The sequence below is a fragment of the Cebidichthys violaceus genome, unplaced genomic scaffold (assembly GCF_023349555.1).
Source record: "Cebidichthys violaceus isolate CVI_PGR_0920_01 unplaced genomic scaffold, fCebVio1.0.p SCAF_23, whole genome shotgun sequence".
Classification (NCBI taxonomy): domain Eukaryota; kingdom Metazoa; phylum Chordata; class Actinopteri; order Perciformes; family Stichaeidae; genus Cebidichthys; species Cebidichthys violaceus.
In genome coordinates this window covers 8,311,950-8,325,476 of record NW_027176406.1, presented here as the reverse complement: position 1 = coordinate 8,325,476, position 13,527 = coordinate 8,311,950, and the positions used below count along the sequence as shown (strand labels likewise).

Below are 13,527 nucleotides of genomic sequence, written 5' to 3'. Positions count from 1 at the left end.
GCTTTGCATACTTCCCTTTTTTGACATTGTTTAGCATTTGTACATGCACTCTGTTCTACTGGGTGTGTCCAAACTAGTTACAGCATGTCTCTCTGGATGGACCCAGTCAACTCAATGATACCTTTGTATGTCGTTCAAGAGATTTCACAAATGGAATTCTGCCTTCTACGCCTAAGGCCGCAATTAAAAATAACCAGATACATCTAGGGTTGGGTACCGAAAACAGCTGTATACAACCGGTGCCTACCGGACCGAAACGCAACGCAGATTTCGGTGCTTCATTTCGGTGCCTGAGCCGATTGAAATACTGCCACTGGTGGCCTAAAACGGACGTTACAGCCAACATAAGCATCACTTCACTTGCGCTAGTTAACGTAACACTACTCTGATGACTCCGTCCTGGCAGCAGGTAACAATAGCCTACCGTTGTATAGCTACAGTAGCTAGCTAGCCATCAACCTTTTAACAGAGAAAATGCCGAAAGGTAAACGGTCAAAAGTGTGGCTGTATTTCGCACCGCGTTCGACTGCCTGCGTGAGCGTGAGCCCGTGATAAGCACCACAGCGGGCAGTGTGGGCCTCCCTGGCCCAGGCGATGGGGAGACTGGTCCCAACGCTGAACAACTGGAGACCGATGATGAGAACAGCAGCCTTACCTCAGGTTAGTAATGTAACGTTGATTGCAAATCTTGCATTTATAAAAGTAGGCCTGATAACAAATGATAAATTAGGCGTTATAACCATGTTTAAGTTAGCTAGCTAGCTACTAGCAAACGGTAGGCTACCTGCCGCCATCATAGCAAGTCAGTGTAATGTTAATGAAACTAGCGATGGCATGTGCAGTGATGCTTCTGTTGCCTGTAAAACATTTAACATTATTTATGTTTATTTTTGGCTCTCCAGCTTCAACAGCTGGCTCACCTTGGCAAAGAAGGCTCATTTAACAAAAGAGAAGGTGGAGGAACTCCACAGGTCTGTGACCAGATGTGTGGCCAAGGGACTGCATTCTTTTTCCACTGTGGAATCTCCACGGTTCAGTTAAAAAAAAGTGATGTGAAAACAATATTTGTATCAAATCTGTTCCATTAAGACAATTCGTCAAAAAGACTAATAAATATCCTCAAATTAATTTTATACAGAGAGATGACCACTGCCCTCAATCCTCTACTGACCCCCATCCAGGGAGGATCTGTCCAACACACTAGTTCATCCCAGTGTGTACAGGCCTCATCACACCATCTGAGAGGACATGCAGTTAGTCAGGAGAGGTGTCGTATTTTGCCAGAGAAGGCAAATATGCTCATATTTCTGCAAAAGAATTGCTGAAGTTTATTTATATTTATTTAAGTATGCTGTAAACTGTTGTTAACAGTTAATATATTGTTCATTGTTTGAAGTTAAAAAGTTTGAATCTGTAGTTTGAAGCCAAGTGTTTTGTATTTATATTTATAGTATACTTCAAACAGTTAATATATTGTTCAATTTGAAGAAAACAAATTGCCTTGGCAATATAAAAAAGCCTTTCTTTAATGTCGTCAATCGTCGTTTTGTGTGGGGTTTTTTTGTTTGTTTTTTCAGTATCGGTTCAGGCACCGTTTAGGCACCGGTATCGTTTTAAAAGTATCGTTTTAGCACTGGTATCGGAAAAAACCCAAACGATACCCATCCCTAGATACGTCACAGCTGACAAAAACGAGTCTAGTAGGAAAAAAAGAAGAAACAGATATTGTATATGTAGCTGTGAAAGATATTAAGTCACTTTGGTCAAACACAATCTAACATTGCTTCATCTCAGGAAGCTACTGATCTCGTAAGTTTACTTTCAATAATTGCCTAATGTGCTGATAAGGCCTTCTCCATATGATCTTCAGATGTGTGCCAGTCTTTTGGAATTTAAATATACTGACAATGGTTATAAAACAGAAAAAATATGAGTTAGTAAAAAAGTGCCTACCGTGCATGTTCTTCTTGTCATTGCAGTATGTATCCTGTTGCACATACAACATTGTGAATAAAGTCTCTCTGATTGAAATGTGTTTGCAAAAAGTTTCTAGGGTGATTAGTCACACGGGCAAAACGTGTTGTTAACCTTAAATCCATGATGGTTACAATGGATTCCATTCATGGTCCAGTTTCTCAGCAAAGCAAATATAAAAATGTCCATAGAAACTTCTTAAAAAACCTGCAGCAAAATCTCTCTCTCTACTGTGTTATGTGGCATTATAACGTAGGTCAAAATGAAATAAAAATAAGCAGAATCACTATTTGAAACTACATGCCCAGAAAGTAAATAGGAGAAAAGTATCCAGTTAATAGGCTTTAAAGGCCCAAAACTAAGATTAAATTACAATAAACTACCAACAGCACTGCATCATGAGATATGCAACTCCTATTTAAAGGATCTAAAAAGTTCTTTATGTTCTCACTAACATCAGTTTTTGTTGTGAGATAAACAAATGATTTTCCAACTTTGTTCTTGTCAAATTTGTTTTACTTAAAACTTCTCGTCTTAGATCTGATCTAAAATTAAATTGCCTGAAACAAATCTACATTACAGTTCCCAAGCATTTTTAGTAACACACACCACAAAATACTATAAATATTATAAATGTGTGATCAATTCCAACATAGTAGTTAAGACCTGCCTTATGTTCTTGAAGTAGGAAACATGTTTCTACACAATCCAGATGTTGTTAATTTCCAAACCATTTGTCAGTTTGTCCTGATAATGATTGCTCTTCATGTACAAACAGGTTTAGTAAAGGTGTGTTGTTATTCATTAACGATTCATGGTAATATAATGTATTATGCTTGTTCATGCTTCAAAGTGCCACTTACTGATGCAAGAACATGGAACATGCAGACACACATGTAGGGACGGGAATTATTGATACTGCTTTTTGATCCAGAGGTTTATCACAACTCTCATCACTTCCTTTTTAATTACTGTCCAAGAAAAATAATAACTTAATAGAACTTAAGTCACGATATGAACTTGAAAAAATTGTAAATAAAAGAGGGATCACAGAGACAATAACATCAGTGTCATTATATCAGGCACCAGTAAACCTGTTTTAACAAGTGGCTAACCTTGTATGCCTTAAGGTTAGTTTCTCTTCAGGATAAACTATTTGCATGAGTTTGTTTGTTTTGTTTTGTGCTTTGGTGAGTAATCTGCTGTTGATCCAGGGAGTTATAAATGATGTGATGTACAGATGATAGGAAGAATTGCAGTACACAAACAGCTTTACTTTTTTAGCTTTACTATATATAATAATCATTAAAGTTATTATTTGCGTTCAAGGTCAAAATTTTCCTACTACAAAATAATGTTTTCTAAGTGTGTTAATTCATATATCAAAAATTGGATAGAACTAGATGATAGTAATAAACCATTCTATCTGGTTTATCATTATTTACTGAACAATTATGTTTTGACAAAATGAGCCTTGTTTTTAGAACCATGCTTAAGCAATCATAAAAATAACTGTATAGCGCTTACATCCTGATTAGTTGACAATCAAGCAATTAGGTGTTTGACCAGGTGGCACATGTATTGGCCAATTAGTCCATAGCTGTGGCTTTTTGATTGGCAGTGTTTTGAAATGACAAGTGGCTTTATGTCAGAGTCCTGTGTCTCATGTCGTGATCTGTGTGCAGTGTGTTACAAAAAGTGTCACTTTGAATTGCAAATTGGATGTAAAGCAGAAAATGTGTTTAGAGTTTTAAAGACTTGATCTTTAGGTTTTGCTCTCATAGTGTTAGTCTCAGTAATTGTGCTTTATGTGTCATGTTAGTGTGTTAGCATTGAAAAAAAATGTAATCACAGAAGTGGATTATGTATTTGCAAACTTTGTAATAAACGCTGACTTTTACTTGTAACCATTTCTAACCTGGGTGCTGTGGCTCAGAGTTAAAGCTGCTTGTCTTTCAATCCAAAGATCAGCGGTTGGATCGGATCCTCCAGTCCATGTCGATGTGTCTTTATGCGAGACACTTAACCCTAAATGAATGAATGTGATGAATGGCTGTGAATGATAATGGATCAGGTGGCACCTGTACAAATACAAGTCTATTTACCGTTTACCCTCATATGAACCATGTCTAACCTGTTTACGCCTTTGTCATAGTACTTTTCAGGTAGATTGCATATTAAACATGGCCTCTTAATTAATCTACATTTCAAAAGCAAATACGTTTATTTTGTGGTTCTCATAAATTCAGTGTTTTCCTCTGAGTCTTTTGAAAGAAACCAGGTATCAGGCATCAATAAACTAGCTCAAATGGTCAGGATGGGTAATTAATCTGGCTGTTTTTCTCCTCTGTGAGTTTGTCTTGGACATGAGGTAAATTGAGGGTTTGTCACTCAGCACCATTAGTGACCTGGAAGTCATGCAAACAGTTTCTGGAAGATTTTAAGATTCCAAATTCTTTATCATCATCGTTATTGTCCCGCTTCAGTATTCTTCATCTTTCTTTGATTATCTGTACGAGCACCAGTAAGTTAGAAAGGATGTGTGGTGACTGTGGATAAGTGGAGCCTTTCAATCAGAGGGTCGGCGGTTCGATCCCTGGCTACTGCTCTACTAGTCTAGTCAATGTGTCCTTGAGCAAGACACTTAACCCCAAAATTGCTCCTGTAGCTGCGTCTACGGTGTGTAGATAGATACTGAATTGTAAGTCGCTTTGGATAAAAGCGTCTGCTAAATGACCGTAATGTGTGCACACAATAAGAATAATTTCAACACACAAACGATTCCTCTGGAAAAAAAGACAACGACCCTAAAGCTTCCTGATTGCTCCTCCAGGAAGTTGTGATTGCAACATAAAAGTTGCAATCAGAAGTAAAACTGACTTTTACTTCCTCATATGAACCTGTTCATGCCTTTGTCATTTGTTCTTGTCTTTCTGTTGCAGCAACTGTTAATCTCTTCAAACCATGTGATCTCTGTCACTGCAGGGAGGAGACAGTTAGTATAAAAGAGTCCAAAGTACCCAGAGCACCAGAGGAGTGCAATAAATAGAGTTCAAAAGAGAAAAACTAAATTTATGATTGTTCAATACTACTTGCATACTGTGGGGATAAATCAAAACATCTGTACAGCAAAACATACTCTCTACTGCCCTCTGGTGTTCACAGCAAAGAACACCTTATAGTGGGGGTGTTATGGGTCTCCACATGCATGCACAAGAAGCACAACTGATTGTCTTCTTTTATTTTATCGAGCAATGTGATTGATAAAGCACAAATTCCTTAAGATATTAAAACACAAGCGTCACAGCAGTATCAGATACTGTCACACTCATGGTAAAATACATACTGCAAAATTTGCACTAGCAGTACAATAAATAGTACATCACATAACAAAACAGGTTTATTCCAGAACTGTCCAGCTATCAACAACTAAATGTATGTGGGTGAAGGCTAGTGTCACAGTCAAATTGAAATATTTGGTATTTCAGCTTTTTATTCTTTGACCTTTGCAGTGAGTTTCAGCTCATTGTTCATCTGTCCGGCCACAACTTTACTGCTGGTTCACTCTCAGCGCTCTCATTGCATCATCTTCGGCCGCAGCAGACATAGACATAGATCTTAAAACCCACTCTACACTTCCTGCTCAGCAAGCAAACCAAACATTTGGATGAATGTTTCACTGTAAACATTTCTAGCAACATATTCAAGATTCGGAAGGAAAATAATATTTACAGTACAAGTGAGTATCCTCACTTGTACTGTAAATATTATTTTCCTTGTCCTAGAGGACCTCGGGCCTCTCTTCTTAGACATAGAGGCTGAATCTGATTGGATAAGAGCTCTACTTAAAACAAGCTGCACTGGAAGCAGCGCTGCAGGCTGGAAGCAGAGCAACTGAGGAAGACAGGAGCTGTGCAATGAGAAAATAAGCTAATGGGAAAAAAATATATAATACTTGTAGTGTATTTGTGAAAAATTATTAAATTATAAAATAGCTATACCTTTGTGATTCTGTTTAGGCCAGCAGAGAAGGCTTAGCTGGCCCTGACGGCCCACCACTGGTAATAAGTAATAATGACACGTTAGTTATGTTATTTATTGTGTCATGCCTGTACAAGCAAACGCAGAGCCGACATGGACATCCTGCAGTCCTGCTCTCACTGTTAACTCTCCTGCTCCCATCGGTTCCTACAGCTAATGGTCATTTACCTGAACGTAACTCTGCAGAGCTTTAAACAGTCCTTCAGCTCATTGTTTTCAGTGAGAAGACTACCAGCAAAGTATGTGTCTAGGTAGGGAATGCAGTGGAGCATTTAGCAGCTAAAGAGCCTGATATTTTCCTTTCGGCGATATTGGAGATCAAGACAGAGCAAAAAGAGATGGAATATTGGACAATCACCAGGTCACAAGAAACAAAACTCCAAATGAATATTAAGTTGCTCCGAATCTGATGGATGTGCAAATTAGCACTGTTTGCAAACAAGATTAGCATGTCAACTTAAAAGGTGATAATATACCAATGTTGCGTGAACAGCTTCTTTCTGCTGTGTGGCTCCAAATTCAATTAAATAAAAAAAAATGTTATAGCCCCAAATCACAAATTTGCCTCAGAGGGCTTTACAATTTGTACACATGCAACATCCTCAGTCCCAAGACCCTCACATCGGAACAGGAAAAACTCCAAAAAAAACTTTAACAGGGAGAAAAGAGGAAGAGACCTTAGGGAGAACACAGAGGAGGGATTCCTCTCCCAGGATGGAAAGAAGTGCAATAGATGTCATGTGTACAGAATAAACAACATAACAGAGTTACAACACATTCAATGAATATGACAGAACCATGGCAGGAGGCAAGAACATGGTCCAGCTATAACAAGGATCCACGGAAACCTGCGAGGCGAGAAAGCACAGACTCCGGTGAAGAAGCAAAGTCAGTAATGTTCGTTAATGGTATCGGTAATAGAAATAGTAATGTGAGTAATAATAAAAACTAGACAATGCATTTCCCGTAGAATATGCGTTGGAATGTTGAAAGCTGAAATGAATCGCAAAAGAATTGCTGAAAATACAGAAATGGGAGACTACCTGTCTGAAAAATGTTGAAGACCCAAAGCGTTAAACTGCACTGCTGAAAACCCTTCTAGTTGAAATGTCTAACTGGCAGACTTGGAAGCTAAACTGTATTATTTAAAGAAGCTAAGAGCTTCCAGGTTAGTTTAAACATAAGGTGCATAAATTATTGTGTTTTAGCAAGTTGTATCAATAAAAACTGACCTGGAAGAAAACATGAATTATTTTAGTCATATTTAGAACATGAGGTAGAGGAGCATTCAGCCTCTTGTGGCCAAAATGTAAAAAGTATTACAAGAGCTGAGCAGGAGGAAGAGCAACAGCACCTTTGTCTGGTCAGCACATGGAATCACACATTATCTATTCTGAATAGAAGTAGATACCAAAAATGTATTTTTTGTGCGGTACTTTGTCAGTTATTTTACAGATTGGCAAGAATTATTTCGTTTTTTAGTTGCAATGTTGAAGTGTAAATTTATTCTCTTTTGCTTAAGGTTATAGTGCTGAAGTGTTTGTCTCCTGTATTCGCATGTGTTCAGGAGCTCGAGGAGACAGATAGAAGACTGAAGGAGCAGGGGTGTGTGCGGCCTTTGAGTGGGGATGCTTGTGGGTGGAATTGTAAGTCCGTGAGTGACAGCCGTCCTGTTGTGAGCCCTTCCTGCCCAGGACTAAGCCTTGCGCACACACCATCTGAGCCATCACCTAGACACAGTATAGGTACCACTTGACCATGCTCACTTATTATTCTGTTTTGAGTTTGTAAAAAAAAAAATGAAGACAAAATGACAAAAAGAGTGTTGTGGTCTATTAACTCTTATTATTACTACTTCTATTTGGACAACTCTTCATTCACCTTTTAAACAATATAAATTGGAAAAAGAGCTGCATGTAAAGTCTGCGTGTGAGAAAGCCACAAGTGATGGCGATTGCGGCTTCCTCACACGCAGACAGCTCAAAATGGAGAAGGTCAAACACCTAAATTGAAAGTATGTTTCTTTTTCCAGGTTTTCCCAGTCCTGTAAGTTCCAGTGTGTCCTCTCCCTCTGTCCAGCCTCCCGTTTATCTGTGGGGATCCACATGGGCAGTTAGCAAACCTCGAGCGAGGCTGAGTCTGGTAGGTATGCACAAGTAGACAAGAGGGTGTGTGTGATTACATAAGTTACACATGTTGGGATCTGGCTGGAGCGGGTTTGGTTATTGGCAAATATACAAATGAATTATTGATATTATTTAAAATGATTAATATCAATAGGATTGTTAACATAGATTAATAATAACGGTGCATCAATAAACAAATTGTGAATTTAGTCTCAAAATTGGTGTTCACTTAGAAAAATGTAAAAGTACTATTCCACATTTAGAGTGAACAGTGAAGGTTTGAATCAGCCCTGACCTTAAAAACAATACTTCACAATACTGATAAAATATCAATAATATTATAAATCAACAAACATCTATAATACAATTGCAAACATACTAAACCTAAAAGCAACAAACAAGCAGGTGGCGAGGGGAGTGTGGGTGTCTGTATGTTTGTGTGTCGGTGTAGGAGGGGAGAGAGAGAGCAAGGTGGCGTAGGTGCTGTCGTCACTTGAGTGGTTATGCCACTCGGTGATTATTTAAAGGGAGAATGAGACACTCAATGGAGGCTGCGCTTAACACACCACGTGTGTAAGAATGACCATAACGGCGCATGTGTGTTTTTTTTGTATGTTTGTGTGTGGGTTAGAAAAAAAGAAGAGGAAAACTCTCGAAGCGAAGTAGGTCCAACTTTATCACACTGAAGCCTGGCTGGTGAACTCAGGTTTACCGCATCTACCGACTTTACTCGTGGTGGCGGATTTAAACATAGTAAAGCTCAGCAGTGTGGGACAACACTATTACAGCAGCAGGCACAAAATGGTATTTCACAGCACTGAACGGGACTCGGTGGTCAGTAAAATACATCACACGGTAACAGTGACGTTAAACTTAAACAAACAAACCAGGTTACAAAAACACACCAAGACCTATCTCTGCCCAGACAATAGCCTCTTACTTGACACCGCTTCGTTGCAATCGACGTGTGTTCATCCGTCTTTCTATCAATAGAGTTATCCAACCGATGACCGGGGACCATAACACGCAAGGTCAGCAGGTTAAGCAGCAAGCTGGCCCTCGTATGGCAGCGAGTGTCGACTTGAAGAATCCGGGAATTCTTTGATCTTCCTTCTGTAGGTGATTTAAGAGCACTTGGGGCACAGAGGTTATCAGTCTCTCTTTCAGGGTCCAAGTGTGTGAACACAAAAACAGTCTGTTGCTCGTCCAGTGACGTTAAGACTGTTACCTAGGTTTTTTTTGGTTACCAAAGTTTTTACCTACTTTAGCAACACGAGTCGCAGTGGAAGGAGTGCGCCGATGTTTGCAGCCTTGGTGACGACATGGCCGTGTCGCAGGGACTCCCTGGGGTTCGCGTGGGACTCGTCCAATGAGGTACCAATGTTGTGGTTTAAACCAAATCTCACACTCAGCTGAGATTTTTAACGCCTGATGGGGGTTTGGCGCGGTTTCATAGTTTAGGCTTTTCTTTTTACACGTGAAGTCGCAACACATATAAGATGGATGTTTATTTCTCAAACCCTCTTTGTGTTTTCTATCTTCACACCCCCATGTTCTCGTATCTTCTTGTTGTCCAGGTTATGACAGCAGAGCAGCAGAGAGCCTTCTGTCGAATTGGCGCCATCATTCGCGGCTTCCTCACTCGCAGACTGCTCAAAACAGAGAAGGTCAAACACCTGCGACAGACCATCCTGGTGAGATTACACATTTAAGACAAATAACACACGCTAAAAATATGCACAACCAATTGAAAACACCTATGTGATTTTAATAAGAGTTAATGAATAAGTCTATCATCATGTTAATGACTGGGGAAAAACTGTATGTTTAGGAATGTGTACTGTATATATGTGTTTAGGACACACAGGAGTTCATCCATTCCTTCCAGACAGAAGGTCCACAGAAGAGAGGCCCCTGCTCTGCACAAGATCGCTCCCTGCAGGAGAGAGTTAGAGCCCAGGTATGAACGTGTAGTTACCGTCTATAGACAGCAGAGGTCCATCTTACTTTGTGTTTATGCGTGCCTCTTTTGTTCCGCAGTTACGTGCAGCCCTTTATGACATCCATGACATCTTCTTTGAAATGCCTCTCTGGGATCGATTAGCATTGCTGCAGCAGGACAGGGAGCTCCGAGCAGAGAGGAAGCTGCGAGACATGGTAACCTGTCAACCAATCAATCACACATCCATATTTGATCAGAAGAACGTGACATGTGTTGCTCCTCTTTTAAAGGAAGAAGTGAAGGAAAAGTTCAGATATCTTTTCACTCTCGGTATGAACTTGGAAACTTAACTTGAGTTTGTACTTGTGCTTGGTGAGCAGTGAAGCATTTGTCTGGACGATTTGTGTAATGTTTACCAAAGCATAAATCAAGACATGGCTTGTTATTGTAGCTACATCTGTTAAGATGAATTAGAATTGTTCTACCTGCTGATAGCTGGTGGTACTTGAAAAGCTTATCATGATGAACTGTACTTATATTACACCTTGATTACCACACAGACAAAGTGACTTACAGGGAAGAAACACTGTTTGGTGGCAGCGTGCCTCGTCTTATACCGTCAGTGTCAGTGCTTCAGTCATAAACTATGATCCTTACTGACTGTTTCAAAAGGAGAAAGCCAAGGGCCCCAAGGAGAGAGTGGTTCTGTCTGCTGCCACACAGAGGTCTCTGGACAGGAAAAAGAGGTACGATGGGAAAGAGGAACACAGCCTTACATTGCAGATGAGATCTGGTTTTAGACGCTAATGTTTTTGATGTTGGGATCCAGGGATCAGCAGTGTTTTTATTGAATGTGTTTGGTTCTCCTCCAGGGTCGGTGAATCCCCATCAATGGCTAGAAAGAAGCAGCAGAAGCCAAAGAGCCCCACTACTAACAGGTGCTCTAGACTGTACTACAATTTCCTGTGTTTAATGTCCCCAGAAGATTAGTTCTCTAAATACATCCTTTCTTCATTGGCAGAGCCCTGAAGCCAAGCCAAGGCCAAAATTCTCCTGTGCCAGGCCAGCTGAACCGCCAGGGGTGAGACTTGTTTCACCGTAATCGCAACGTGCCTTATCTTGCTATCAAAAACTACCATATGTCATTTCTTAGGAGATACGTCTCTCCACCTCACCCCACTACTGAGAAAATGCTGATGTGCTTTTTGGGTTGCTAGTGTCCTAATTAAAAAGCATTACACTTTTTACTTGTTCTGACTCTGAGAACGGTAGTCTTCTAATAAAGTGTGTTGCCTTAAATCTGTGTGCTCCAGTATACTTTGGACCTAAGCCCTGAAGTCTCTCCTGATTGCGCATTTCATATTTCATATGCTGACCTAATGTATTTTGCATATCAGCAAAAATCCAGAAGTGGATGTCATGTTTGGCAAACCAATGAACTGTAATTCCAATACTTTATTTACCTCTTGCTAAAGGCAACAGTGTACACAAATGTTTGGATTTGAGCTTTTACAGATGACTTTAAAGTCAGCAAAGTATGACAGTGGCTTTTTTTTCTCAGGAGCTGGTACAGAAAGACCCCAGAGGAGAGAGTGAGGCGCTCAGACAGCCTGAAGAAGCAGCACTCTCTGGGTTAACAGATGACTCAACTTCCCCCGACCTGTGAACTTTGATTTTTTAGTCTTTGAATACAAACCTTGCCCCACTGAAAGTCCAGTCTGTGCTGCTAATATGATCGTACCATCTGAAACTCAAATGATTGTATTCACTACCATACTTGAGCTCCCTGGTATACATCATCACAATGTCATTGTGTTTTACTGTTGTAGCTTGCTGAAAAGAGCTGAACTGAGCACAAATCTCACAGGGAGCTTGATATTGTCTGGTAGACACATTTTACACTTTAAAGAAGTGACAAAAAAAGTAAGTCTATTTAAATGCAAGCTAGAAGAAGGTCAGAGTTAAAAGAAAAAATATTTGTATCTGTGCCGAAGAGCATTGCCTTTGCTATCTGTAACATGTTAGAATGCATATATTTACCATGTTGTGTTCATAAACATCTGGTGCTTATAGCTGTAAGAGAATTTACAAAATGACTTTCATGGTGACAATCACATGAAAGTATTTAAGTGAGTATAATACATTAAATAGAATAGTTTTGTTCAAGGGCTTTAAGTACCTGTTTGTGCTTTCTTTCTGTATTAAATGGTGCTGAGTTTACATTACTCTGAGGCATTTCAGTGTGTTTCAATATTGGTGATATATTTTTTTTTACACAGTGGCGCACTGTTACATTAATGTAGCTTCACACAACAGGAGATGCACAGCAACACTGAGTAAAACTAAATTACTGAGACGATTGATTCAAAAGCATGCCAAATTCTCTGTAAGTTTTCCCTCATTGTCGACTGCCATGTCAACACAGACTCTAAATATAAGAATATAGCATGTGCATATATTATTGTTAAGGAATTGGTACACCACACTATCACTGTGATACCACACAGAAAAGGTACTTTTTTATGTTTTTTATCACCAGAATAAATTGTGAAATTATTTGAATTTTCTGGCCTCTGATTGTAAAATAAAAATAAAATGGAGAGATATTTACAGTGAAACTGGATTGACCCAACAAGCAACGCAGGGGAGAAAATGACAGTTACAAATCTCATGATGCAGTGTGGTCGGTAGCTAAGGTCAGCCACTTGCTAAAAAAAAAAAGGTTTACATGTGACCTAATGTAATGCCACTGATATAATTGCCTCTATGATCCCTCTTATATTTCTATTTTTTATGTTATGTTATTATTTTTCTTGGACAGTAATAAGAAAGGAACTGATAATTGTGCAAAATGATGCTCGTCCCTATTTATGGCCCATCTGTGTATCTGCATGTTCCATGTTCTTGCATCAGTAAGTGGCAGTTTGAAGCATGAACAAGCATAATACATTCCACTACCATTAATCATTAATGAATAACAACACACCTTTACTAAACTTGTTTGTACATGAACAGTAATCATTATAAGGAAAACTGACAAATGGTTTGGAAATGAACAGCATCTGGATTGTGTAAATAATCGTCAGGTGTGACGTATCTGGCTTTAGGCGTAGGAGGCAGGATTCCATTTGTGGAATCTCTTGAACGACACACAAAGGTATCATTGAGTTGACTGGATCCATCCACAGAGACATAACTAGTTTGGACACACCCAGTGGAACAGAGTGCATGTATTCGGGTACAAATGCAAAAACAATGTCAAACAAGAGAAGTATGCAAAGCACAGGCAACTCTTTTACTCCATATTTTGACTTTTCAGCCTGCGTTGCATTATGCTTCAACATTTCGTCTGACCTAGCTGCTTGTTTCTCTTCAACAATGCTGTTTGCGTGTTGAAATTAAATTTGTTTTAACTTGCTTGGTGCATGGTACAAAGAGCAGCTT

General features: G+C 39.4%; 1 protein-coding gene and 2 long non-coding RNA genes across 4 annotated transcripts; all 3 read left to right on the top strand.

The window, feature by feature from the left end:
- Window positions 1-196: 196 nt before the first annotated feature.
- LOC137878497 (uncharacterized) lies at window positions 197-1,987 on the top strand. The gene is made up of 3 exons (XR_011103622.1): window positions 197-660; window positions 903-1,047; window positions 1,139-1,987. It is a non-coding gene; the product is annotated as an uncharacterized lncRNA (long non-coding RNA).
- A 5,601-nt stretch (window positions 1,988-7,588) lies between these two features.
- Window positions 7,589-9,816, top strand: LOC137878190 (uncharacterized). Of its 2 annotated transcripts, none has more exons than XR_011103596.1 (3): window positions 7,589-7,661; window positions 8,048-8,157; window positions 9,719-9,816. It is a non-coding gene; the product is annotated as an uncharacterized lncRNA (long non-coding RNA). The 2 variants fall into 2 exon arrangements; XR_011103595.1 differs by lacking the exon at window positions 7,589-7,661 and adding an exon at window positions 7,678-7,760.
- Window positions 9,817-10,219: 403 nt separating this feature from the next.
- On the top strand, window positions 10,220-12,044 carry LOC137878527 (centriolar coiled-coil protein of 110 kDa-like). The gene is made up of 5 exons (XM_068718865.1): window positions 10,220-10,298; window positions 10,756-10,829; window positions 10,956-11,021; window positions 11,105-11,164; window positions 11,645-12,044. The coding sequence occupies exons 1-5, from the start codon at window positions 10,224-10,226 to the stop codon at window positions 11,718-11,720; spliced, it is 351 nt and encodes a 116-aa protein (XP_068574966.1). The 5' UTR covers window positions 10,220-10,223; the 3' UTR covers window positions 11,721-12,044.
- The last annotated feature ends 1,483 nt before the right edge of the window (window positions 12,045-13,527 follow it).

What these genes read in the sequence shown, in the direction of transcription:
- LOC137878527 (XM_068718865.1), top strand. Translation starts at nt 10,224, where the DNA reads ATGCCTCTCTGGGATCGATTAGCATTGCTGCAGCAGGACAGGGAGCTC. An exon ending in TCTCTGGACAGGAAAAAGAG is followed by an intron (nt 10,830 to 10,955) that starts GTACGATGGGAA and finishes GTTCTCCTCCAG; the next exon opens with GGTCGGTGAATCCCCATCAA. An exon ending in GGCCAGCTGAACCGCCAGGG is followed by an intron (nt 11,165 to 11,644) that starts GTGAGACTTGTT and finishes TTTTTTTCTCAG; the next exon opens with GAGCTGGTACAGAAAGACCC.